Consider the following 27,976-nt stretch of genomic DNA (forward strand, 5'->3'; position numbering starts at 1 on the left):
CATATCTGAATGCTCAGGGTCTAGGGAAAGGGGTCCTCAGCAGCCCCCGCTGAAGGTGGGGATTGGGTGGCAGTCCCGGCCTTATATTCAAACGCCTAATCTAAACCCACCTCCTACTTCTGGATGCTGCTCTCCATTCAAGTTGGCCCAGATTTTCTCAGCATGCTCTGACATCTGCTAGTCTAAACCCTCATCTTCTCAGAATAGGGCAAACCCCCAGTTCTTCCATGCCATCACACTGGACCCCCACTTATCTAACACATCTTTTTCCAAGATGGCTTGACTATGGTTTGGCCTCCAGTCTGGCAGTTTGGCCTCCATGGTGGACCCTGCTATCCCATGCCTTCAGGAAGCCACGCACACTGGTCACACACATCGTAGCCCCTCTAAGAATCCCGCTCCCACCATCATGCCCAGCACACTGCCCCTACACCATTGCACAGCCTCGTCCATGAGACTAAGTGTCCAGCAGAGGTCTGTTAAACTCAGCGTGGATTCTTGTGAACCAGTCTCCCATCCACATGCAGAGGCTACTTCAGGGTAGCTTAGGGTCCTGCCTGACTCCTCCCACCTCAGGTCTCCCTACTGCTGCCCCCATTTTATGCTCTTGTAACAAACATGAACGATGTCAACAATGCTCTCTCCAGCCTCCATATTTTGCTGACCTTTACCCCTCCCACCTGTGAAGGTTCCTGACTTGCTACTCGTGTGTACTGTGTGTGTGTGTGTGTGTGTGTGTGTGTGTACTGGTACAGGCCTGAGTCTGATAGGCTCCACCATTCTCTGCCTTATTCACTGAGTAAGCGTCTCACAGTTGAACCCAGAGTTCACATCTTACTCTGAGGGAGCCCCTACTTTTGCCTTCCAAAGGCTGCAATTTCAGGTGTTCTGCCATGGCAACCCAGTGCGCTACATGGGTGCTGGGGGCTCCAGACTTGGTCTCCACACCTTGCCTTCTCCCCTGTGGGGGACAAGCATGACTCTCACTTGCTCAAGCAGGGCTGCTGTCATGCTCGAGGGCCCTCTTCCTCTTCACACCCCCTTTTGCTCATGCATTCATTCAACAAACATGCCCACACGTCATTGCTCCTCACATCAGCATCCAGAGCCAGATGGAAGGCTCTGTATGTGACATCTGGTCAGAGAATGACAGCCACGGGCATGGGGTGAACCGCAAAGTCCCATAACTTCCTGCTGAAGGAACAGAAACAACCTGAGTAGCCAACGCTCCCCACATCCCACTACCCCAAGAAATCCTCCGAATACCACACGTCATACTTTAATACTGTGTAATTTTTTTCTTTTAAAATACAGTCTCTTCTGAGGTAGACAGACCACAACTGCAGAGCATTATCAGACAGGAGATAAATATGTCCATGTACAACACACAGCAAAATGAGGTAGAAATGGTTACAGCTGAAGGAGAGGATCCCAACCCAATATTAGCAGAGGGAGTGGACAGCCTATGTGCCCACCCCTGCAGGGCACGCTGTCCCCACCCCCGCACTCCACCCCTGGATTCTTTGGTATGCCCCCAACATCGCTAGGGCTGGACCCACCCTGCCATCCTGCCCCATGCTCACGAGGTAGGTGCTGCAGCCAGGGGCTGATTCTTGTGCAAAGCTTCCAAACCTGGAAACAGAAAGAGCCCAGCAAAGGAAATGTAGGGACCCTGGGGATTGGTCCATGAACCCCCTAGAGGTGCTGCTGCTTGAAGGGACAGCTGGGTTCCCAACTTCACTTCCCTGCCCCTCTACCCCCCACCCCACCCCCAGACCTGAGAGAACTCCCTTATTCCATGTTCCCACCATGGATCTTTTGGCAGCAGCGCTCTGTGGCCTCTGGCTCCAGAGAGAGGCTCGGAGGAAACAAGGACGAAGGGAACACAGCAGCTCTCTCGTTCACACACAAGGCTAGCGCTTGCCTGGTAGCTCTCCCATTCACACTCAAGGCTAGCGCCTGCACAGCAGCTCTCCCGTTCACACTCAAGACTAGCGCTTGCCCTCAGTACCTGGCCCCTGCCACGCCTCTCATGCCATCCTCAGCACCCAGAAAGTGAGGAGGACTAGGAACTGTAGGGACAAGTAGGGGGCTAGGGTGGGACAAAGATGGGGACTGCTCCTTCTTTGCACCAAAGACTGTGAAATGGGCTGAGGGACTGAACAGCTGAAGCCCCACGGAGGGAGCAAGCAGGAGGAACAGGGTCTGCAGCGAAGGGCTCCATTTCCTCTGTCATGTTGTTCTCTCCAGGCCCCACAATCTGGGAGAGCAAGTAAATACATTCCCCACAGAGCTGTCTCCAGAGCCGTGCTCTCCCTTCTGACAGGTCCCAGAGAAACAGGAGGCCTGGCTCCTAGTAGTCAATATTGTGCCAGCCAGAGCTCTGGCTAGGCCATCTTCATTCTGGAGCCTGGTATAGGGAGCCTCTGACTAAGCAAGTGACCTGAGAACATTCCACTGTGTCACCTGAGGCAGGACATGAGTGAGAGTACCCCAACCCTCTGTAAGTTTCCCAGAAAACCTGAAGCCGAGGATTGGGGCCCACAGGAGACTGGCCAGAAGGAAGCAGCAAGTCTCCCTGGCCCTCTGCTGGGCCCTGCTCCCGTTCCTCTCTCCCTTGCAAGCTGGGCCTGGGGAGGAAGCCTTTAGTTACATTCTGCTTCTGCCCCAGCAATAGCAGTTTGGGGCTCATGTCTGGTCTTCCTCATCAGCCCGAGTTTCTCTGGTCTGGGAGAATCTGCTCCCCTGGGGTGGGGCCTGTGGGGAACAGGAGAGCAGAAGTCTAACATTCTTTCTAAGGTCAGTTTCTTCCTGAGTTGTCAAAATAAAACGAAAAACAGCAAATCCTACACATCTTACAAAAATAAGAGGCCTAAAATATTAAGCAACCTAAATTTCTGGGACTTCCCCCTCAAAAATGAACAACAACAACAACAACAACAAAAAACCCTTCTTTGGGTGTTTTTTCCCCTTGTTCCCACCCCTAAGACCCAAGATTTCTAGTGGGTAATATACTGAGGGGTTGTGGGGCTCCCTACCCCCCTTCTCAGCCTCTGGGCCAAAAGAACTTCTGCCAAGACCCTGCAGAGTGGATGAGGAGCAGTGAGGAGGGAGGATTAACTCAGAGTCCGGGAGACGCAGAGGAGCGGCACAGAAAAGCTCAGAGGTTGGTACGTGACTAGGGGACCAGAGGGAGGAGCCCCAAGGTACAGGGATAGTATGGGGAGGGGTCAATGACAAAGCCTCGAGGAGAAAACTAAGCCAATAGAGAAAAGGTAGGATGGGGAAAGAAGGGTGATGCTCAGAGGATAAGGAGACACGGATTACGGAGGGGACGGGAGCTCCCTAGGCCCTGGTGCCAGCTCATGTTGGGTGTGCCCGGCGGAGAAGGCGAACTTCCCGTCCACAATAAATAGGAGAAACCTGAGTACACTGGTGCATATGGCATCGATCTGCCTGGCAGAAGCATTTTCCTTCCCATACAAACAAACTCACCAGCAGAGCCCTCCCCTCTCTCACCCCACATTCATCACTCCTTTGGCCATGAACAATCCCCTCTGGCGAAGGTGGCCTCTCCCCGGCCATCCTCAGTGTCCGGAGCCATACATTTTGTCCCACTCCACTAGAGAGTCCAGCTCCTTGGGGGAAGCCCGAGGGCCCACCTTGGCTAGAGCAGCCTCTACGTCTTTGTAGGAAAGGGGCCTCTGCAGCCCGGAGAGGCCCACCTCGGCCGCTGCCTGCTGGCACAGCTGCCCCAGCTCGCCGCCTGAGAAGCCCTGGGTGCCCTGCACCAGGGCGGCCAGCTCCCGCTCGCTCAATGCACAGCCCTGCTGAGCCAGCACCCTCTGCAGAATCTGCCCGCGCGCCGCGCTGTCGGGCAGCGCCACGTACAAGCGCAGCGCGAAACGCAGGCGAGTCGCCTCGTCCAGGGTCGCCGGCCGTGAGGTGGTACCCACCACCAGCACGCCATCGTGGCGCGCACCGCAGCCGCCGTCCAGGCAAGCCAGCAGAGCCGCCCGCAGCGAGGCCCCGTCGTCCCGCGTCGACAGCAGCGCGTCCAGCTCGCAGATGAGCAGCACTGCGGGCGGCCGGCAGCGCGCAGCCGCAAAGGCCGCCTGCAGGAGGCGCGCGCCCTCGACGGCGCCCGAGGCGGCCAGGCCGGCCCCGCGCAGGCGCAGCAGCGTGGCGCCCAGCTGGGTGGCGAGGCAGCGGCCCAGCAGCGCTTTGCCGGAGCCGCGGGGCCCGAAGAGCAGTACGGTCCGCGGCGGGCGCGCGCTGCCGGGATAGGTGGGCGGCCTCAGCAGGGGCCACAGCAGCTCCTCTTCCAGCGCCGCCTTGAGCGCGCCCTGGCCCGCCACGTCTGCCCATTGCACCGGGGGCCCGCAGTCTACCATCTTGCTGGTCACCAGCTCCAGGGTCCCCGGGTCCACACCCTTGGGAGGCTCCCCCGACGGCGCCGTGAATCCTCCGCGGGTGGCCGGGACCCGCTCGGGGGAAAACTTGTCAAAGGGCTCGAGTTGTGGGCCGTAGGCGGGGGACCCCAGGACCTTGAGAGCGCCGCCACCGCCGCCGTACTTGCCCGTCCCCTCCTCGGTAGCTGCGGTTGGCTTGGCGCGGAACCCGTTGCCCCGACACTCGGCGTCATCCGCGGCGGGGTAGGCGGCGCCGTCGGCCGCGGGGGCCTTGGCGGGCTCGTAAGCGTACTTGCGGTAGCGAGCCTCCGCGCCCTCGTCGACCGCCTTGCGCTTCAGCGACACGCCCTCGACGGCGGCGGCCGTGGAGAAGCCGTAGGGCGCGGGCCGGGGCGGCGCGGGGGCGGGCAGGGGCGTGGGCGCCGCCAGGCCGGACGGCAGGTAGGGCGCGGGGGGCGCGGCGGGCGGCGGGAGCGCCCCGAAGCCGGGCTGCGCGGCGTAGCCGGCCGCCGGGTAGTTGTAGATCGGCGCCGAGGGCCCGTAGCCGGGCGGCGGTGCTGGCTGCAGGAGCGCGGCCGGGGGCGGCGGGGCCAGCGCGGCGCTCGTCTGCGCGCAGTAACCGGGCGCCAGGTACCCGCCCCCGTAGCTCGTCGCGTACTCGGGGGCCCCCGACGGGGCCCCGCACGCATTGCCGGTATATAACGGCTCAGCCAGGTTCCCCGCTACCACCGGGGAGCCTCCGAGGCCCGCGGACCCACTCCCGCCGGCCGGCTTGGCTCCCGGGAGGCCTTCGTGGAGCGAGCCCAATGGGTAAGGTGGCTCCGGCCCGGGCCAGGGCTCCGGGTCCCCTTTGGCGCCGTTGAGAAAGGCGGTGTCACTGTAGCTGGCCAGGCCCGGGCGCTCATAGGGCGAGTCCAGGACTCCGGAGTACTTCTCAGCGTAGCGCTTGAGGAGGTTGGAGGCAGTGAGGGCGGAGATGTCATCGTGTGCCCAAGCGTAATGGCAGCGCTGGCGACCCCCTGGAGGCATCTCCAACTTGTGGGCCGGCGATGGGGTAGTGGAGGAGACGTCCAGGTGCTGCTCTGGCCACTGGTTGAGGGGCTGGGCGTGTTCTGGTGTCCAGTGCATCTTCGTCAGAACTGCAGGCAAGAAGAGCAGTGACTGGTCAGCTCCTGCAGTGGCTCTGGGGACCCACTGACGGTCTCCAGACTTAGATGATGACAGGCTATCCCTCCCAACCTTTTGGACTTTTTGTTTGCTTGCTGTTTGTTTGTTTGAAATAGTTCCCTTGTCACCAAGAGGAACCCAGAAGTGCCGTAGTTAGCCCTAACTACACACATCGGACAACAGCAATCTTCCCCACAGCAGCTGTGCCTCCTAGGGAACAGAGCTCATCCCTGGGACCCAGTAGAGGAAAGGGCCAGACTGAAAGAGCTAAACCATGAGACTGGAGAGTGACCAGTACTTGCTGTTCACCCACTATGTGCGGGCCACGGCAGGGGTGTCAGAGTTTGGTAAGGATTAGTGAGGCAGGCCCAGAGCTCCTGGCAAGGAGGTCCAACAAGCTGACATTCCAAGATTCTCTGTTCACCTTGGCCTTCACTGAGACCCAAAGTCCACTTTGGGCCTGAGGTCAGAAGTGCCCTGGAGTGTGATCCTGCCCATCAATCCTGGAAACCACAGTAGCTAACCCAACAGCACTTATTTCCTAGGTATTTGATTTCTTTGGGCCTCTGCCTAAAGAAACTAGAACCCTGCCAACTAGAACATGCCTGTTCGCCTTACAAACATTATGTGGAATGGGCAGACAATCTGCTGAAGTGCATGGGGCAATATGGAGCGTGCAGGTGACTTTCAGCTGCATCCCTGGGCTGGCTAAGTACCTGCCTGTCATGCTCAGGGACCTGGGATCAGCACTGGAGGGGTTTAAAAAGCGAATGCTAATTTGAGTTTCCCAGTCACCAAATAAAGAGGGAGGTACAATCACACTCACTTTGCAAAACACCAGTTCGCAAAAGGAACAAGTTTCTGGCATGTGGGGCCACAGAGCAGGTCTGTGAGCTATCACAGTGTCTCTGTACCATCAACACCAAAAACCGTCCAAGGTCGTTCCCTAAACTGCCCTCTGACACCCATCACGGCATGAGTCCTGAAGTAGTAAGAGATTCAGAGCCTGAAGAACAGTTTTGTCTTGGCATGCGGCTCCCATAAGCCAGCCTAACCCAACAATAAAATTTCAAAGACTAAATGAAGTGAGCATACCCAGACAGCCCAAGCTTTTGATGGATTTATAGAATAGCAGGTTCTTCCTTCAGCAAACTTTGTATTGGTGCGTGTGTGCGTGTGTGCGTGTGTGTGTGGGGGTGGGTGGGTGCACGCGCATTGCTGCACAGGGGACTGAACCCAAGGCTCCTGCAGGCCAGGTAAACACTATGGAGCATTACTTCTAACTTCTCTGCAAAGACTGTATTGAGCAAATGCTATGTGCTTTACTAGACATGGGGCTAGGTTAAAGGTTGGCAAAGATGGTTCAGCCAGCCGGAGAGAAGACAAGTAAATAGCATCCTTTGTGGAGTAATAGAGGGGCTTGCCTGGGGCCCTGGAGCTCAGAAGAACATGCCTCTCCTGGCTGAGGACCCACCTAAGAGCTAGTGTCTCTATGGCATCTTGAACAGTTACAGGGAGCAGTGCATCCCAGATAACAGAAGCAGGACACTCGGAACGCCAGGACTAGGAGGACGTAGTTATGCAGTTATGCACACCTGCATTCTTTGCACTCAGAAGGAGCCCTGGAGTTTAACACCAGCTTTAGTAGTGCAAAACAAAACAAACCACGGCGGGCCTCCTTGGGGCACTGTGCTGCCACCTGCTGCCACCTGCTGGAGACATATTGCAATTTACAGAGCTATCCCAGGCTCTTGTACTGTGCACACCTACAAAACTACACACTGAGCCTATAGAGAGGACCGAGAAATGCAGTTTCTAGAGTCGTGACAGTGTGTGTGTGAGGGAGGCTGAAAGCGTTTCCTCTGGTTGTGCACAGTCACCATACTGGCAGCGGCTGGTTATTCTCGGAAAATGAAATGGGCCCCATTTTCACTTTTATCTACATCTCTATCAACCTTGTAGCCCAAAGGCCTGCTGGTCTACCTAGGGAAAGCATGAGCTATGCACTAGTACCTAAAAGGAGGGTAATAGTTCTGGAAGGTACCAGCAGCTGGAAGGAAGAACAAAACAGAGGTGAGGGATATGTGTTCCGAGTCCCAGCTCCTGCTGAGGGTTTTTAAAGACGAGAGCCATTACCTGGTAACAGAGGGGCAGTTACCTGGGACACCAACTCACAGCTTATCCACTTCCTATCACCTGTGCCCTAGCTCCCAGATTATCAATACAGGGAAACACAGACCGTGAGGACTGTGTGTCCCTTGAGTGCACTGACCCTACAGGGGAGGGCCTGGACTTGTCCCCGTGAGCCTCCTTCTCCCTAACCAGGCAATCTTGACTAAGTCCTCACCAGCTACCCCTGGGAGTCACCCATCTCCACTCTGACCTGCCCTCCAAGTCTGACTCTCGCCCTCTTCTGCAGAAGTCAGCCCTCTGTTGTGGAGGCCTGGCATCACCCCTTACTTCTTAATCACTGGCCTGTCTCCTCAGATACTTTAGATCATATTTTTTCTGTTTTCGTCAGGAAAAAAGAAAAATGAAGCCACTGCCCCTGCTTTCCCCCTTGCCTGCGTCTGTATACACCTTGTAGGCCAAAGGCCTGGTGGTCTGCCCACCTCAGCTGCAGATAGATCCCCATCCTGACCCAACAATCAGTCCAACCTAAGTGATGTGTACAAGTTCCTCCCATTGGGAATATAACTCTTTTCACAAATCCAAGATGATCTCCCTTGACCCTGGGTCCCCAGTAACTGCCAGCCTTGCTCTGCTCCCCTTCTTTTGGGGACTGCTACCTACGTGTGGTGACTGTGGTCTGTCACGTGTCCTCTAGGCCAGCCGGTAGGCAAGGAGCCATGTCTCCGGCAACTTGGGCTTAGCTCAATCCTGGAACATTGCATTTCCCTCGAGCCTAGTGATGGAAAGGACCAGGATCTGGTCTGAGTCTGAATCTAGCCTGAGGCCTGGGCCCAAGCCGAAAAGGGAGGGAGACCAGGCTCCAGGACCAGCTTTCAGGCTGAAAGGATCCCGGAGACACAGCAGACTGTGACACACCTAAAGAGTGTGTTCAGCTTTGGGTCCATGTGCACTGGAGAGTACAGGTCCCCAGCACGAGTGTCTGGGCTGGACACAAGCTAAAGAGTAGTTCCAGAAGCTTCCTCCCAGACCAAGCCACACCAGACTGGCCTTCGGTATGGATAGTGATCACTAACTCCCTGCTCCCTACCAACCCTTAACACCCCTACACAGCCAACCTCCTCCCCCCCCCCCCCCCCCCGCTTCCAACTCACTCTATCCTATCTATAGTCCCGGGGTCAGCAGAGCCAGGGGTGAGGAACACCAGGACTTGGGCAAGAGCAGAGTCTGAATCAGGGAGACCTGTTTCAAAGTCCCATCTAGACACTTGCAGGGGATCCTGAGAAGACTACCCAACCTTATGGAACCTCATTTTCTCCAGATTAGAGGGCATAATACGTAACAGGTAGAGGATGGAGGATTTACAATGATGTCGAAAGGCAGTACAAACTACAAGTCCCGAGTAGTACCCCTCTCCGGCTTAGTGGTGACCTGGGGGCTGGGGCAGGGAGCTGACTGGAAGACCCCTGCCAGCAGGGCACGACAGGGCAGGATGGTCCTCCCGCCACTTCATAGACCCTGCTCTGTGCTTCCCCCATGTTCGTGTCCAACCTACATGAGACAGAGATGCAGGGAGAGCCCTGCCTCTCTCCAAGATACACAGCAAATAGGAGTCAAAGCTCTGGCCCTTGGCTTCTTCCTGCAGTGCCCACCTTCGAGCCCCTTAACCCTTTGGCCTGAGAGAGTCACAGTGCTCGCGCCTGTCCGGTCTAAGAGAACGGCTCCCATATTTTCCTGTAGACACAGCTGTCTCCCAGAACTGTGGATTTGGTCTTCGTACCTCATGGGGATTTGTATCCTCTAGCCAAGCAGCCCAGAGAAAGCTGTCTCTCCCTGTAGATACGCAGTCACACACAACAGCATGTGGACCAGAGCTGGCAGACAGTCCTTAGTTTGGGTTTTGTGGCTTGCCCTAGTGGTAGCTGGGACTCTAAACTACACACACACACACACACACACACACACACACACACACACACACACACGGTATGATAATCAGCGGTTACAGAACTACTCAATGTAAGAATGAAGTTTCTCCTACAGCCCCACACTTCTTGTTGGTAGAAGCCCAGGATTGCAAAGATTGATTCAGCCTTCACAACCAGCCTTAACGCTGCACTGCCTCCCTTCCTAAGAGCGCCCAACCCATCCCTGTGCTCCAGGCCTGGCCCAAGCTTTGACAGCATAACCAGCAGACCCCACGCTGTCACTTTGTGGCCACCAGCCAGATGCCCCACCTCGCTATCCTATATTACACTCTGTCAGTAACTATCGCTTCCACGGGAGAAGCCCAAACGCTTCACTAAAATCCTAAGGGGTTCTTAAAAGTTAAGCTGCACAGTTTCGAGTCGGATGGGAAGGGACAGCAGTCACACAGTGTCAGCGCCTCTCTCCATTCCCAGGAGCCCTGAAGACCTCAGAAATTCTGATTCCAGATTCCATTACCCACGGGGGGGGGGGCATAGTAGAGAAGGGCATCTGGACCCCACTCAGCTGTAGTGGAGGAGGGCTCATGCCCCCTTCTGGGCAAGCCTCCTCCAGCTCCATTATCTCAGCCTGGGACAAAAGGACCAAGTGGAGAATCTCATTGTGGGGCCTCCGTATGGAGATCTCATTAATCTATTCACACAGGCTCCCACAGGCCTTTTGTCACAGGCTTTTTGTCTGCTGCTTACAACGCATGTCCCAGGGGTCCGCAGTCCCTGGCAGAGCCTGAACAGGCCTCATGCCAATCCCCAGGCACAGAAAAAGGAAACGGAGATAGAGACCTGGGGACCTGGAAGACTGGGCACTTGCCCCGGCCTTGTGGTTACCACACAGAAACCTCTCTCCCAAGCTCCAGGCCAGAGGGCTCCTCTGGGGCCTGCCACAGAACCTGGTGTGGCTGCGGCTCAGTGCATGTCTAGGAATTAGCAGAAGTTGCCAGGAGAGCAACCGTGGTCCATATTTACTAAGTATACTATCATGTAGCCTTCCAACACTTTCAGAGTCGCCAACCATGTGCCAGGCAACAGACAGGCAGACCTGGGTCACACTGTGACTCAAGTGTACAGCCCAATGACTGCAGTGAACACAGCACTGTGCACTTAAAACTGCTGAAAACTAAGTGTTCTCGCCACAAATAACCACGCGGAGCACTGTGCAGAATTAGTGTGATGTAGCCTTATGACAGTACATTCATCAAAAACATTCAAGTTTTTGTTGTCAAGTAAAAATTAAGTTTTAAAAAAACACTATTCTTAAAGCTCTGATAACTTGAGTTTTTCGGTGCTAATGGAACTCATAGAGATAAAGTTGATAGAGTTATTTTGTTTTGTTCAGTGTAAATGGGTGTTTTACCTACTTTGCACCAAGTGGATACCTGGTGCCAAAGAGGCCAGAAGAGGGCGCTGCATCTCCTGGAACTGGAGCTACAAATGGCCGTGCGTTGCCGTGTGGGTGCTGGGGATTGACCCCAGCTTCTTTGGAAAAGCAGTATTTTTAACTGCTGACTTATCTCTCTAGCCCTTTATTAAGAATTTTTAAAAAAATGTTTCAATTGGCCAGTCGGTGGTGGCACACACCGTTAATCCCAGCACTCGGGAGGCAGAGGCAGGTGGATCTCTGTGAGTTAGAGGCTAGCCCGGCCTACCAGAGCTAGTTCCAAGACAGGCTCCAAAGCTATAGAGAAACCCTGTCTCAAAAAAAATTTTTTTTAAATTGTGTGTGAGTGTGTGTTTCTTTGTGAGGCTATGTGCATGTGAATGCAAGTACCAGCAGATGCCAGAAGAGGGCGTAATATCCTCTGGCGCTAGACTTATAGAGACTACCCAAACATGGATACTAGGAACCTGTTGTTATCTTAACCAGGCAAAGATGTATTACATTTGTTTATGCTGCAGAATATTGCCTTAACTGTGTGAAGGTGTGTTTCATTTGTTTCACCTTGCCTGCCTAAGGCACTTGACTGGTCTAATAAAGAGCTGGACAGGTAGGCAGAGAAAGGATAGGTGGAGCTGACGGGCAGAGAATAAACAGGAGAAGGAACCTAGGCTGGAGAGAAGAAGGAGAAGGAAGAGAGGAGAAGACGCTTGGGGCAAGAAGCCAGGCAACTATTGCCAGACAGACAGACAGCGAAAGTAAGGTATGCAGAAGTAGGAAAGGTAAGAAGCCCAAAGGCAAAGGTAGATAAAGAGAAACAGGCTAATTTCAGTTAAAAGAGCTAGCCAGAAAAGAGGTAAGCTAAAGCCAGGCATTCAAAACTAGCGTCATGATTTGGGAGCTGGTTGGTGACCCAAAAGAAAAGGCCTTGTACAGGAACCAATCTTAGGCCCTCTGTAACAGTAATATATGTTCTTAACCACTGAGCCATCTCTCCAGCCCTGCCAGGTTGGTTTTCTGTTTGTTTGAATAGCAAAGAAAGGGATGGGGCGGGGGAAGAAGAAAAGATTTATTCTGGAAGCTCAGAGACAGCCAAGGCTATATCTGGGGCTGTGGACATCACCCAGATGGGTCTGCGAAGATTGGAGCCTTGGCACAGACTCTAGGCCCAAGATAAGAAAAAGAAAGGAAGAAGTGTGCTGAGCCACACACAGTGTCCAGTCCTCTCATTTAGTCCCCTCCCACCTATGGAAGCAGACGTTTGCAGAGGCTAGAGCAATACCACTGGGGTGTGGCCCACCCTAGAAGGGGGAGTCTCTTCCTTCGGAGCCAGCGTGTTCCCTCTGCACCCACCGTGGCAAGGTTCCTGTGCCATCTGAGGAGCAGTGTTCTGAGGGAGCAGGGGCTGCCCTCCCCAGCTGTACAGAGTGGTGCTCAGAGCCAGAGTAACGATCATGGCACTGCAGAGTGGTACAAGAAACAAGCGCAGGGCTGGCAGACATGAACGAAGGAGTGACCTGTCTGCTTATTAAGTCTTCCAGGTCCATCAGGGTCCACGGTGAGCCCTGTGTCTTTCCAGACCCTCCACTGCTAACCTCTTACCTCCTTGGCGGGGGAGGGGGGCGCTGGATAAAGTCTTCATGGCCACAAGAACCCAATGGGCTGATGAGTGGTGTTTGGGCTTCCTCTTGGGCCCTGATCCCCCTCATAACACTCGGTGGCATTGCCCCGGTTTCCCTCCTCTCCTGCAGGACCTATTTCCTCCTCTCCACTCTGCCCTCATCAGCCCACAATAGGCTGTGACTTTTCCCACTGGAATAAGCTCCGATTTCCCTCTGCCTGTTTTTTTAAAACTTTTCCAGAACCAACTGCTTGAAAGTTGCCTAGATTAGAATTCCTGATTCCTCTTCTCCCGTTTCATCTTAATTGGTCCAGCTCTGTGTCCAGGCCCAGCACGCCACTCACTGGTGTCCTCATGCGTCTCTGCTGACCCAGTCACCAGGCCAGCAGGCGCTCTAGCTGCCCTCCAGGCCACTCGCCAGTCTCCACACAGTCACAGGCCTGGGCTCTGACCTTCCTCTCCATGCAGGTCTTTGACCATCACGTGTGTGTAGATGTTACCTAGGCAGGGTCGTGCCAGCTTGGTTTCTTAACTGTACTCCACCATGGCTGACACATGTAGCCTCCAGTCAACTGCCACCATGAACACGGCTCAAACTCAGAGCTGAGCATGGTAGCACACGCCTGTGTAATGCCAGCACTCGGAACCTGGAGGCAGGAGCTTGCGGAGTTCCTCACCTAAATCAGGAGTTTGAAGCCAGCCTGCATGAAACTTTGTCTCAAAACGCTAAGACAAAAACAAAAACATGTCCCCAGATCAAACTCTGGCTACCACCCCATCCCACACACTCTTGGCTGCCTTCAGATTGCTCGGGCGGATGCCACCCGTCATCACCCAGTCCTTCACTGCTCCAGCTGGCTCTGGCTTCTGGATTTGTGCAGATGATAGCCCTTTCCAGCATTCCCCTAGTCATCTCTCCCGCAGCCCCAATACCGCACTGGGCCTACTCTGTTCTCCTCTAGCCACCGAGAGACTTGGAAACGAGTCTGCTTGTATCCTTCTTCCAGAAAAACTTTTTGCCTTCTCTGTGTGTGTGGAGCCAGAGGCTGATGTCAAGTGTCTCCCTCAGTTGCTCTCCACCTTACCTTTTGAGACAGCGTCTCTTGATGAACCTAAAACTGGCTGATCTGGCTAGGCCAGCTGGCCAATGAGCTTCCAGCATCCATCTGCCTCTGCCTCCGCCTCCCTGTGCTGGGATTACTCACTGCACTGATGTATCTGGCTCTTTTGTGGGGAATGGAATGCAGGTCCTCACAACTGCATGACTGAGCCATCACCCCGGTCCTTTTACCCCTAAGTGTGGATGGCTCCCACTCCTCACAGGTCTGTTCCCTTAAGTCCTGCACCTCACCTGTCCTCACCCTCACCTGCTGATGCTCCACCCCACAGTGGTGCTGGGAGTACCCTCACAGCTCAGCTGTCACCTCACTTCACAGACTGTCCCCTCATCCTATATTCTTGCCAGAGCTTGTCCTATATGGGCTATCTGTTGCTTTCCTCTGAGGAGCCACTAAAAAGCCCCATGAGAACAGGGAGTTTTTATTCTTCACTGTTCTTTCCCAAGCAGCTAAGACAGGGCCTGGCACACTGCAAGTTCTTGATAGGTTTTAGGACAGATGGATGGATGGATGGATGGATGGATGGATGGATGGATTCAGGGGGGTGGATGGGTGGGTGAGTGGATGGGTGGGTGGGTGAGTGGGTGGATGGGTCGGGGGGGGGGGGTCAGGCGAAGACTAGAGCCCAAAGGCATCCATTCATCCATTCATCCCAGGTCCCTGGGACCCACCAGCCTCGTTTCTCTCTCATCTCTCTTCTGTTCCCCTCCCACAGACTTCCAAGGGAAGACAAAGGGGGCAATGGAATTCCCATCAAAGGCCATGGACACATGGTAAAGAGATCAGGGCCCTTGGGACCCTGCTTCCTGGAGGTAGTGAGGCCTCCCCGCCAGCCTGGCTCCTCTTCAGGGTGGGGGTGTGGGGGGTACTGCCCCTGGTCTCCTCATATGTCAAATGCCAAACAGCAGGAGGTCAGCCTGAGCAAAGCTGGCCAAGTGGCCCCCATCTGGGCCGTGTGTGCACACATATGAACTGGGGGGGGGGGGCAGCAAAGAATCCTTGTCTGTGTCCTCGGTCAGGGCCACAGCCAAGCTGTGACCATCTGTTGTCCTGTTAAGAGGCCGGGCCAGGGGCTGGCACCCTTGAGGAGTAAGCCTTCCACTTTTCCTGGGCTGGTGGGATTTGCAGAACTTTTAGTTATCATTGGCCCTTCCTTCTCAGTGCCCACCAACAGAGACTCTGCTCTTCTATCGTATGGAGGATGGGGTCAGGATTCTCCCAAGGTGGTAACAGTTGTTAAGAGCAGTGTGACCCAACCCATGCTTCCAGCCCTGCTGCCTGCTCCAGCCTTGGTCCTGGTGGCCTTGCTCAGGATCACTGTCACTGAGTCTCCAGGACCTGCCCGTGCCTCGACTGCCAATCTGTCCAGTCTAATTTCATCCTATCCCCTCCTCCAGGAAGCCTTCTCAGCTGGCAGCCCACTGAAGTCCCTCCAGTCTCCCACATCTAGAGGCATACAGCCAACCCTTTCCTGCTCTGGCTGTTTGAGCCATGCAGGGTCGCTCGTAGACAGCTCAGCCCCCACATTCAGGCCGTCTCTAGTCACGGAAACATATACAGCAATGTGGTACCCCAGGAGTACTACGTAACAGGGAGGGTCCTGCCTTGCCACCCAGCCAGGGATGCCATCTGTTCCCAAACACTTCATTTTGTGCCCACAGCTTCTAATCCCACACTATCCAAAAAGCAGCCACCAGCCACAGGGAACTATTTATATTTAAATCCATTAAAACGTAATAAAATCACAATGTGTTCCACAACAGCACTGGCCACATTCCAAGCACTCAGCAGTCATGTATGATATGAGCTCCATACAGAACACCACCAAGGAAAGTTCTGGACCAGACTGCTTCATCCCGGGTAGAGCTCTGTTCTGTAGCCTGAGCTTTGTTGGGACCATTGTAGCAGGCGGCTCCTCAGGCCTCAGGTGGCCTTCCTCAGGACAGGCTGTCCCTTCAGCCTCCCTGGTGATTTTGCAATTGCTCTGGACTGCAGCTTCCCTGAGATGGCCTCAACCCCAGGGGGGTAGCCCCTCCCCCAGCCTGTCTGGTCTGCCCAAGAAGAGGAGGGGCAGACCGAAGAGCAGGACACAAGGTAGGACAGGGCAGTTTGTCATCTGGCCCTTAGGCTGGCTGTGCTTCCCACCCCCATCGGCTCCTAAGCACCCCTCCCCCACTCTGCTCACCATCCTCATCCTCATCCAAGCCCAAGGACAGATGGAGGCCGGCAGAGGGGGAGAAATGTGACCACAGTGAAAGCACTGCCAAATGACAACAGAGTCTGGGGGTCACAGCTGTGTCCCCTGAGGCCTGGACAGTCCATGCCCGGCCTTGCTGCCTGGCCATGCTTGGACTGATGTAAATCTCCGCAAGGGGAGTGAGGGAGTGGGGAGAAGCAATGGAGACTCTTAGGGGAAAATAATCTTAGCTGGATTATTCCAACAGATGCAGCCCAGTGCCACCCTTAACACAGTCACACGTGCACATGTGCACACACACACACACTCACATGCACACTCACACACACTAACACTCACACACTCACTCACACATACACACTCACACACACACACTCACTAGCCTCCACCAGGTGGAGATGTAAAGGTGTAAAGAGGGCTCCCTCATCATCTGAGCCAGGTAAGGGCAGAACTTGTTCTGAGCTTAATCCTTGTACCAGGCTAGCTGAATCTCCTTTGTCTCTGTTCAGTGGTCTGAGCAGGGTGGACATTCCCCAACCCCCTCACACACACACACACACACACACACACACACACACACACACACACACACACACAAACGGCTGCTTCTACAAACCCCCTCTCAAGGTCTTTGACCAATCACAGCTCTGACAAGTAAGTCCCCCTGTCCAGCAGCCCCCAGGGAGTGTATTAGCACATTTGAACCGCTCAGGCCTCCACTGACAAAGCCTGGGGCCTCGGGAAGAGCCACAGCAGGAGGGCGGGGCCTTTGGGGAACTCCCAGGAAGAGGCTCTGCATTCTGGGGCTCAGAGGAATTTGGGGGCCTCGGCTCCAGCAGTGAATAAGCAATCCATAAAATCCCAATTTGCACACTTACTGATCAAACAGTCTGTCTACAACCCTGGGAAGCCAGGGTGACCCCCAGACCCCCTCCCCACACTCTGAGGAGCCTGAAGCTGGGCAGCACACAGGCTGTCAATGTCGACTCAGTCCTCCCCAGTAGCTCGGGACCCGCCAGTGCCTTCTGTGACCTGGCTGCCTTTGGGGATAACTCTGCCAGGCCCCACAACCTGTGTCCACCTCAGTCCATCAGGGCTCTACTCTCTGGGGCTGCCCTGAGGCTGCCAGGCCGGACTTCGTCACTTTTCCAGCTCAAAAGCCCTCTCTCCTGCCCCCCTTTTCCAGTTGCTCCCCCACACAGTTTCCCATCTCCAGGTACTTACTGCCCCTGCTGAGGAATGCCCTAAGCCCTACCCTCCCACCACCCCATCTTGCTGCCAGGACAGGGCTGTCAGGGCTGTATCCTTCTATGAGCCTTCTCCCTGTGGATGCCAGGGAGAAGGAACCAGACTAGATAGGACCCCTGTGTTTTGAGTACGAGACATCATCCTGGTTAACCAGCATTCTCTTTTAAACAAAGCGTTACCATTTCAGACTCTGGGTGATGAGCCAGGGACCTCAGAGAGGTCACCAGTGCTGACCTGCGTTTGCCTCTTGCCTGGTAGGGATGGGCAAGAAGAATGGGCACACATGTTCCCTGGATCAAGAGAAGTGAGTCCTGGACTGAGAACAGTTTGGAGGGCAGGACAGCCCATCCTACCACACTACCCTTGAGCTACAGTTGCAGTCAGCCAGGAATTATCCCTGGTCCCCGAGGAAGGCAAAGAAAGGAGCTAAACAACTCAGTGTGCTTTCCAATGGCTTAGAAGACCCCCCCAACACGCGCGCGCGCACGCGCGCGCGCACACACACACACACACACACACACCCTCATCAAATCTGAAGGACAGTGGTAGCCAGCAGCAGTCATTGCACACTCTCTGGGAGCCACCATAAGAGGGGGATTGTGGTATAAACCAACAGCAGGACACCCTCCTTCCCTTTTCCCACCTCCTCATCACCTGCTGTTCTCAGAGTCCCCGCCCAGCACAGTTTAGACCCACCATGGACCTGAGGGAGGCAAGTATTAAACAGCCAACCAGAAGAGTGACCAGGGCTAGGGGTTTCTAAGGTCATTCTAGGAAGCCCGAAGGATGATTGTGGGGGAGGGGTCACCGCCCTTCCTCCTTCCCACGGCTTATCTGTTGCAGAGGGTGAGCACAAGCCTATGGGAAGAATGGCACAAGTCTGGATCTCTGACCTCTCCTCCAGGGTGCCTGTGGACCCCAAACACTTTCAAGGCAGGCTGGTGGGAGCTGGGATTGAGCAGGCAGCAGTCAGGGCAGGGCAGGTTCGAACCAGCTCCTCAGAGGCCTGGAAGAGCCCTGGAGAGGGAGTGCTTTCCCAGCAGAAAAGAACAAAAACAAACAAACAGAACCCTAACAGGTTTGAAGGGTGACTATGGAGAAAAACACAACTTTAGAACTGCCTGCTGGGCCCTGGGAGCACAGCCTGCAGCCCTGAGCACACGGGCTCCCCGGGCTGCCCTAGCCAGCCCTGCCGCTCTAGCCTCTGTCCTGGGACATCTTCCACCAGCCTCTCCTCTGTCTGTTAGAAACCCCAGGCCTCATTGCCCTTTCTGTCACTGTGGAACTGCCTGCAAGATGGCCTGCTTGTGTCTCAGGTCCCTCCTGAGAGTCCACTGACCAGATCTAACCATCCTAACCTTCCCTTTTCAGCATCCCTGGGACCTGAGGAGTCAAGAACCCAGATGAGAATCTACAGGGCCTGCCTGGACTCCATACGACCCGGACACACTCCGCCTTCTCCCAGAGTCCGTCTGTTCACCTAAGGCTGTCGCTACGCAGAAGCCACAGCCTATGTCATGAATCACCTGGTTCCACCGACGTTCTCTGAGATGGCCCTCCACAGTTGGCCCCATGTTTGAACCCTCTGCCTCTGCTCTCCGGCCCTTCTTCTGTCTAACTACGAGGAGGGTCCCCCAGTCCAAAGCACAAAGCCAGTTCTAACAAGGAATAGACAGGATCCCATCAAGTGGCCCTGGCCGGGGGACCGCTGTCCTGCCCAGCCTCAGCCTTGCCTCTGTCATCTCTCCAGACCCAGCAGTCCGTTCTCTGAGCCACACATGCTCACTCTGCCAGGCTCTGTCTGGCCCCTCTGCCTCAGCATCTTCCCATGGTCCACACTGGGGAGCACCATGCCTGGCCCCTGCTTCACTGGCCACCATTCTGATGCTTACCGACAGCAGCCATCAGTCCCTGCTCAACGCTCCTGTGTGAATCTCCCTAGGGCAAGCTGCCTGGCAGAGCACCCCACACTGCTCTCCCCGACACTCACCCTTATCTTTCCCCTCCCTCACCACCTCCCCAGACACAAATGGTATCTGGAACCAAAGCCTTCCGGCAAGGGGTGTACCCATAATGCTCCCCAATAGTTTTAGAACAGCGGCCTCAATCGCCCAGCAAAATCACTCCAGAAAAAGCCCACGATCCGCACTGACCCACACCTGCAGCCTCTGTAACAATCGTCTGGAGACAGTTTCGTTTCTCCTGGCTGAACCCCGTGCTGTCCCACCTCCAATCAGCCGCCCTCTCCGCAGGCCGCACCTGCACCGGGCTGTGGGGATGAGGCACCTGTGGGGCTGACACAGGTGCTGGAAAAGGAGGCACCTGCTGCTTTGCCGAGCTGGGGTCACTGCCTCTTGGTGAGTCTGCACCTACGGTTCACCTGCCTTCAGGACTTGGTGCTGGATGGGCAGGAGACAGGAGCTGTCGGGGCTCTTGGCCAGATTTAAGTCAGCGGTCCTTTTTGTAGCTGGCAAGCCTGTGATCTGTTCTCAAAAATACTTTTCATTGTATAAATAAAACTGTAAAAAGGGAAAAAGCATTGGAAAACTGACCTATTTAAGCACTTCCTAGAGGTCCTGGGACACAAGCCTCGGGCCAGAAGCCCAGAGTCTCCTCCAAGACTTCATGTTGCCCTAGAATCTAGTTGCCTTGGGTTGCTGTGAGGGTGTGCAACCTCTAAAAGGTTTAAAGTCTGGTTGACCCTTTCTCCCTGGTCTCAAATGTGTCCCATTCTTGTGCATGGCGGTGGATGAGAGACACACCCCCACAGTGCCTGCCTGACCAAAGACAAGGAAACAGGCCCAGGCAGCCCACCTCCAAATCCCCAAGCGGACAGCCCTCCCAGCCTCTCCCCAGCCCTGGGGTGCTGGGCTGAGTCACTCAGCTATGCAGCCTGGCCGGTCCACCTGGGTGTTGAGTGGGAAGAGCTGTCCTCAAGGGGGTGGCTTCCACAGCTGCAGGACCACAGGAACAGAGAGAACAGGAAAAACTGGGGGCAGATGCTAAGCGAAGGCTGAGTAGCCACCAATTCCCCTCTGCTTGCTCCAGTGGGGTTCTCAACATATTACCCACTTCATATATGCCCAATATTTAATATTCTCAGCAGTCCAAGGGAGGCGCCGTTCCCTCGTCTAAGTCACCAGGCAGAACAGGGGGCCCAAGGGATGCCATTTGATTTAACAGTTAAGGAGAGTATCACTTGATCCTGCCTCTTATTGGCCTCCTTCACCATTAGCAAGTCTCCTTGAGCCTCTCCCTATATTACAATCAAAGTCTCAGCTCAGCACCCTCTAAAGTTGTCCTTGTGCCCAGGTCTGAGGAGCTCCGGCAGCAGTGTTAACTCTAGACTGTCACGCTCAGAGGAAAGGCACCACATTCCCCACTCTTTGGGAAAACAGCAAAGGATCCATAAAAGGTTTCTGGCTTCATGGAAGGTGAAGCTGAAAGTTCCAGAACCCCTGGAAATGCTGTGCCCCCACCAACAGGGACACAGGACATCAACACTGCGGCTCTCCCCTCCTCTGGGGGTGCCCCCTGCAGTTCCCACATGGGTGGGTCCCAAGCTGAATCCCTAGACTCCCTTGCCCCCAGTAACCCACTGACAAAGTTCCATCTTTCTGGATGAGGGCGCCGAGGGTCTACAACTCAGGCCAGAAGAGAGTGTGACAGTAGAGAAACAAGACAGAAGACTGCCATCCCCAAAGGACATGGCCACCTGGAAAGGAAGCTCTCCAGAGAAAGGGACTGATGCTTTCTGACTGGGCTCCTTGCTAAAACTCATGTTGAAGCCAGGTGTGACAGCCCAATGTCACTTGGGAAACTAAGGTACCATTGCTAGAAGCTTGAGTCCAGTCAGTGCTGAATAGTGAGCCACAGGCCAGGTTTGATTATACAGCAAAACCCAGTCAATAATAAACAAACAAACAAACAAATAAATAAATGTAACAGAAAGCAGGAGACAGAGACAAAGACAAAGAATCAGACCGAGACCCCATCCTTTAAAGGGGTGGTTGGACCATGAAGGTTCTGCTCTAATGAATGGATTCGTGTCTGGCCAGGACATGAGTCAGCAGTAGAGTGTCCGCCCTCATCATAAGGTCTCAGCTCACTCTCCAGCGCTATTTCCCACCAAAGGAGTGGGGTCTGAGCATGGCTCACACCTTTAATCCTAGCATTCATAGGGCAGAGACAGGAAGATCTCTGTGAGTTCAAGGCCAGCCTGGGCTGCATAGTAAGATAGTGTCTCCATTTTTTTTTTTTAAAGGAATGGGTAATACCACTGTGAGAAGGGGCCAGTTCTGTCTCAGCCGAGTGCGCATGTGCCCTCCCACCGGGTCATGACCAGTACAAACGCCCTTGCCAGAGACCAGCCCTATGCTCTTGAACTTCTCAACCACAGAAGTTCAAATACACTTCTACCCATGGTAAATTCCCTAACTTCTGGTGATTCTGAGGAGCAAAACCATCTGTGAGCCACTGTCTCTACAGAACGAGGTGGGAGAGGCAGTTTCTCCTGGTGGCCAGAGTCAGAGAGCTCACTGTACCCTGCGAACGCCAACCTGCAGACCAGTGGGGACTGAGCCATAGAGTGCAAGCAGTTGGGGTGGGAGGTGTTCTGTGACCACTGGGTTTTTGGGGGGTTCCCCCTTTGACCTCAGGGACTAAGCACCTCAGAAGAAGAACTAAGCACTTCAGGAAGACGAGCCCGAAGAGTGACCCTTGCCCCACTCGCCTGCTGATTCCCATTGACACAGACTCCCAGAACAAGCCCCTTCCCAGGATTCCTGCTACCATAGCTGGCCTCCCTTACAACCTCTCCACAACCACCCTGCACGGCTCCGTGTGGCCACACTCTCAGAGGTTCCCTTCTACTCAGGCAATGTTGGGACCAAAGCCTGTCCTCCCGCCTCTTTGCTCCAGCATCTTCTAAGTTCCTTGAAAATGACATCACATTAAAAGAAAAAATGATTATTGGATGGATGATACCAAGGCTCCGTGACCACTGTTCACGTTAGATGCCTGTGGCAGGCAGCACTGGGCTGACACTCCCCCCGCCACACACACACACACACACACTGTGAGGCTTTTGTTAAGACAGCCTCACTAGTCAGTCAGATGGTTTAGTGGGTAAGAGAGTTTGCTGCCCAGCCTGATCATCTGAGTTTGATCCTGGAACCCACACGGCGGGAAGAGAACCAGTTTCCCCAAGCCGTCTCCTGACTTTCACACATTTGCAGAGGCACATACACACAATCAAACAAATAAACATAAAAAAAGTTTTTGAGAGAGATTGACTCTAACTCCGGGCCTGAAAGCCCGGTTGGTAGAGAAAGGTCAGGGACCATAGCTGGCATTCTTTGGAGCATGGATGAGAACACCCAGGGCATTGCGGTGCGGGGTCACCACAGAAGGCAGGGATCCATCCAGCGGCCAAAAGTGAAAGGCCCCTAATCTTGTCACTAGTATAAGGGTGCCAGGCACTGAATGAGGTAAAAGAAGGCAGGCTTCTCTCAGCCCAGTTCCTGCAGGAGCCATGCTGGCTCCCCTGCCTGCATGTTTCCTGAGCCATGTTCTCTATCCTGGTGCTGCCTGTGGAGTTTCAGAGGTGGTGCGGGCAAGCCTTATGGGGCCAGAACATCGTTCACACATCTTCTTCCTCCTGCCCTGGGAGGTGGTTCTTTGGAGTGCCTGGACTCTGAGGCGCTGAGCAGTCCCGAGAGATGGGCATATAGTGCCTAGACAAAGGGGCAAACTGAAACCAGCGCCCGCATCTCCACCGTGGGGCTCTCGTCCCCAGCTCACAAATAAAAAACCTGAGACTACGACACAGACCTTCGCAGGGTTACACTGGCCCAGGGTTACACAGGCAGAGTCCCTACAACTCGAGGCTTATCCTTAGAGCGGAATCCAGGACTAACAACATACACTAAGGTTGGGCTGTGAAGACAGAGTTCCGCTCTAGCATGTGCGAGGCCCCAAGTCCAAGCTACAGTACTGCAATGAATGCATTAATAAAAAATGAAATAGGGTTGGACTTGGGCTTTTCATTAGGAACTCCTGCCCACCTACAGTTGCCAGCTGAAGTCTAAAACTGTCACAGTTCGGAACTGCAGCCGTCCGCAGAACATCAGTAACCTCTACTGTAATCACAGCCCTCATGGACTGGGTCATTCACGGCTAGAGTTCTGTCCCCTTGTTCTGGCCTCATTCACTTCTTACTGTGCTGCTTGTTCAAGCATGGATGTCAGTCTCTGCTCACGACCCAAGGGGAACCGAGTGCTTCCCAAGTGCTACCGGAGTTTCCCACAACTGCCCCGGTCCAGAAGGGCTGAGAAGAGCTAGCTTTCTCTCTGCCTCTTGTTCCCGAAGAAAAGTGGACCCTTAAGCAATAAAAATCTCCCATTAGCTTCTTCCCAAGCCACACAATCCGAGATGGGGAGCAGTGTGAACCCTCGAATCTGAAAACTGTCCCAGCAATCCCCATGCTTGCCCTGAGCTCACACAGTCCCCTGCCAGTTACAAACCCAGCAAAGATGTCAGAAGACCTAGGCTGCAGGCCAGACCCTAGCCTCAGAGCCCCAGAGGGGTTAAACTGGAGAAGGGCTTCAGGACCCAAGAGCTTTTAAAGGGGAAGGGGAAGTATGGTAATGTAAGTTAACGACAATGCATTTTCCTTGGGACACCTTCATTATCCTCCCTGAGGACTCTGTAAACAAAAGTAGAAACCCACAGTTTGCTGTCTCTGCCCCCTCCACCAGTGGCCAAGAAACCAACCCAGGACCTTTAGAGTCTAACCAACATCTACTCCTGAGCTATCTCCAGTCCAGGGACCCCCAGAAGAGGTCATCCTGAAGGCCCAGCTCCTCTAGCTAGACTCTCTGGGCACACGTTTTTAAGCATAAGCCCCACTCTCCCACTCGCCCCTCTGCAGCTCAGTGGTGGCTCCAGGAAACACCATTAGATTTCTTATGTTTGATTTGTTTTCTTTTGGGGGTGGATGGTGTTATCAAACAAACACTGTACCATTGAGCTACATCCTGGCCCTTTTTTTGGCAGTGATGATGCTGGGTTTTGAGACAAGGTCTCACTCTGCGACCCACAGTGATATGTAACTCACTATGTAACCCAGGCTAGTTTTGAACTCGTGGTAATCGTCTCAGTCTCGTTAGTGCCGGTGTTAGATTGTGAGCCCTCACGTCTAGTCCTACTCTGGTCCTATTCTGTGTCACACAGCTCTTAAGACCTCTAGCTCCCAGGAGACAGCAGGGTAGACCAGGACTAGGATTTCAGGTGAATACGGCTCGGCTCACCCCTGCCTCTGATGTCCATTCACTGCCAGGCAAAAGCGCTCAAGGCAACAGGCCAAAGGTATGCCAGGCCTTGGTCCTTGGTCACCTTCCAGGATGCAGCCCTGGGACTTTCTTGAGCCAGGCTCCTGTGTGGAGCCTGGTTTTCATTAAGTAAGGTGATGAAGTCACTGAGTGCCAAGGCGAGAAGAGGCAAAATTCAGCTAGAGGGGTCAGGGAGGGAAAGGGCGGCCAGCCAACCTGTCCCCTGACCTCCTTCAAGACCAGTGGTGGGGGAAGGGAGGGCAGGACTCCTCAGGATTCAGGGTTGCAGCAGCAGGGACCAGTGGTGAGGAGCGGGGGGGGGGGGGGGGTGTCCGGCCAGATAATAAGCAATTGTTAATGTGCCCCATATGGATCTGACTGGTCTCTCTGTTTAACAGGGTGATAATGATGAAGAAGGAATGCTGGTCTGTGGGGAAGGAAAGGGGCAAAGTCCTCCCCGGACTCGGGGGTGGGAAGGGTCGTCAAGGAGGAGGAGGGGGGTAGGGGAGGAAGAAAGGAGGAGCAGAGCCACCCAGGGGTCCCCACCACCCAGGAGTGGTGACAAGAATCCAGGATTTGCAGACCACCTGGTTAAAATCTTCACAAAACTCCTTTTCCTCACCCACACAGGCACCCAAATGGTCCAAAAAAGTCCACCGTGGGGCAGGGGCCATAGTGTATTTGCTGCCTCCTGGCGCAAAGATTAGTTGGCATCCATCCACAATGGAAGGAAGGCACAGGTGCAGGGCACGGGGGCTGTGGAGGAAGGGACAAGTGACAAGAGCTCGGGACTCTAGGGAGGCTACACTGGAGGAGGGGAGGGTATGTGGCATCCTAGCTGGGCCTTGAAGAATGAGGAGGTTGTGGCAAGACTGGGACAATGGAGAAGGCATTTGGCTGAAGGAACAGCAGGAGCAGAGGCAGAGAGGCGTGAAATTGCGTGGAGAGCCTGAGATTCAGCAATAAAGCTGCAGTCAGGCAGGGGAGGGGAGGGGCTCTTGATCCATAAAAAGCTGTGGCCATGGATGACCAAGAGGGAGGCAGGAATGGACGCTGGAACACCACACTGGTGCCTGGGTTCCTCTCTCTTCCCTCCCTGCTCCCCGCCTTGATCTGGGTTGTGTACTGGAATTGTCTAACTAGGTGATCTTTAATCTGGCTACTCTCTTCACCAGAGCCAAAGAATATGCAGGACCTTGGAGGCCCACTGCATCATCCCTGTGTCACTAGGGCCCCTCCCTCTCCTCCTCCTCGGGAGACTGAGAAGTCCTGAGGACTAGGCCTTCCAGGAACAACTCCAATCCTGCATTACAATTTCCGTTGACTCAAAAGGGGCTTCCCCCAGAAGACAGTACAGAAGGGCGTGTGGGTCGCTTCTGGATGCTGCGGGCACCAATGGAATCAAGGGCAATGAGGGTCGCTTCTGGCTGCTGCGCACACCAATGGAATCAAGTGGAAATAAATGAAATGGTGTTAAATATGGGTAAGGGGGATTTACGAGGCCTGTCACACAGTCCTCCGGGGCCGTCCAAGTAAGATCCTCCCCTTTCTTCGGGCGACTGGAGAAAAGTACCGCCCCGCCCCCTGCCCGCAGCTCGGGGCTGCCGAATACCCGCTCTCATCCTGGGGCGCTGCAGCTCGGAACCCCCCCTTGATGCCCATTACGGCTGTCCCTGGGCGGAAAGGGCTAAAGACCATTAGAGAACGGCGTTCAAACCCGACCTAGAGGTTCTGGGGTACCCGAGGTTCCTAAAGGATGCTCAGGGGTTTCGGATGTAACACTGGGAGGGTTCGCAACTCCCGCATGCAGTCAGGGGTCTTTGGACCGCAGTATCTCCAGGACCACTCCAAATACAGAGTGACTCTCCGGCTAAGGTGTCAAACCCCGGGAATCCGAGAAGTCCCCAGACTGTAAACCCAGAACAGGGATAGGAGCAGACCCCCACTCCTAGCTGCGGGACTGAGAGCCAGAGCCTGCTCCGCCTCTACTGCCGTGAGGACAACACAAACATTCTTCGGTCCTCTATTCTCCTCCAAATTAGGTATCCATGGAGACTGGGCCGGCAGCCTGACAGACCCATGGCCTAATCCTGATTTAGTGACCATCCCTTTAACAGCCCACCCACCCGCCCACCCACCCCTGCACTCCGGGCCGCCGCGGGGAGCAGGCTCCAGGCTGCTCTCGCTCTCCCCGGCACAGAACGCTCCACAGGCCAGCAGGAACCACTGGACCAGAGAGGTCCGGGAGGGAACCAGTATCTTACTGTCTGCCCGCCCAACAATCTACGGGGGACCCTCTACCATTGGGAATCTTTGCATAGGCCAGAAGAGGGCTCTAGGAGCGGGGAAGTTTAAGGGGCTCTAGCTAGAACTGGGAACTCCGTGGGGCTCAGGGTAACCAATGGCCCACGGGTGAAAGTAAGCGCAGTTTCGTACAACACCCCAACTCTGAGCTGGGACTGCAGTCCCGGACTGAAGAGAAACGAAAGGCGAAAGGCGTGTGCGTTAAGGGCTCAGGGATAGAAATGGCCTCAGTCTCCTGTCACTGCCCCGTCACGATGCTGGGGAATCTTCAGGCCAGTAACCCAGCCCCCACCCCCTCCCGCACACACAGGGGCGGCTGGACAAAGACCTGACGGAGTGGGAGGGGCCTGCGGGCCGGCCCTCAGGCTCCGGCCGCCCGATCCTTCTGGGACCCGAACCCGCAAATCCTGGCTCCTTCTCCCCGAGCCCTCAGACTCCCCAGTGCCCGCCGCTCGCTACCACCACCGCCGCGCTCCAGACCGGGAGGCGAAGCGGGTGCCCGTCGGCGGCCGAACGACGATCCAATCCCTGGTCGTCCCCTTCCTCCCGGGAAATGACCCTGGGCTCCCACGCACCCGCTTGGGTCTCTCCCGGGCTTGCCCTCCGACCTCCGCCTAGTTAGACCCCCCCCTGCCCCTTGGCCCCCCGCCCTCCCCGGGCCTCGCACGGCCCCGCGCCCGCGGACAAAGCTCCGGACATCGGACCGCACAGTCGCCACCCCCTGACCCCCCGGCCGGCCCGCGCGCTCCCGCGCCTGCCCCCGCCCGGGCCTGCGACGCGTACCTCGGCATCCCGGCCGGGTCCTAGGTGAGTGTGCGCGGCCTGGGGGGGCGTCCGGCCCAAGGACCGGGGCGGGAGAGCGGGCCGGGGGCGACGGGCCAGGGCTGGGGGTCAGCGGCGCTCACCATCCTGGGGCCGCTGCTGCTGCGGCTGCTGCGGCCGCCGCGGCCGGGAGCGGGACTGGGCAGTGGGGGTGGCCGGACAAGGGGCGGCCCAGGCTCCCCCCGCAGGCAGGACCCCCACCCCTCCTCCCCTCTCCCGCCCCCAGTGCCCTCCCTCCGGGCCCGCGCCCCGCCCCTCCCAGCGCC

General features: G+C 55.4%; 1 protein-coding gene across 1 annotated transcript; it reads right to left on the reverse strand.

The window, feature by feature from the left end:
- Nucleotides 1–1,263: 1,263 nt before the first annotated feature.
- Fignl2 (fidgetin like 2) lies at nt 1,264–27,899 on the reverse strand. Its single transcript, XM_087899309.1, has 2 exons — nt 27,672–27,899; nt 1,264–5,551 (listed from the first exon to the last, which is right to left on the reverse strand). The coding sequence occupies exon 2, from the start codon at nt 5,538–5,540 to the stop codon at nt 3,588–3,590; it is 1,953 nt and encodes a 650-aa protein (XP_087755435.1). The 5' UTR covers nt 5,541–5,551; nt 27,672–27,899; the 3' UTR covers nt 1,264–3,587.
- Nucleotides 27,900–27,976: the final 77 nt, after the last annotated feature.

This window comes from Myodes glareolus, chromosome 19 (genome assembly GCF_982192425.1).
Source record: "Myodes glareolus chromosome 19, mMyoGla1.1, whole genome shotgun sequence".
NCBI classification, from domain to species: domain Eukaryota; kingdom Metazoa; phylum Chordata; class Mammalia; order Rodentia; family Cricetidae; genus Myodes; species Myodes glareolus.

Bases quoted from the DNA above. Each gene is read 5' to 3' on its own strand.
- Fignl2 (XM_087899309.1), bottom strand. From the start codon at position 5,540: ATGCACTGGACACCAGAACACGCCCAGCCCCTCAACCAGTGGCCAGAG.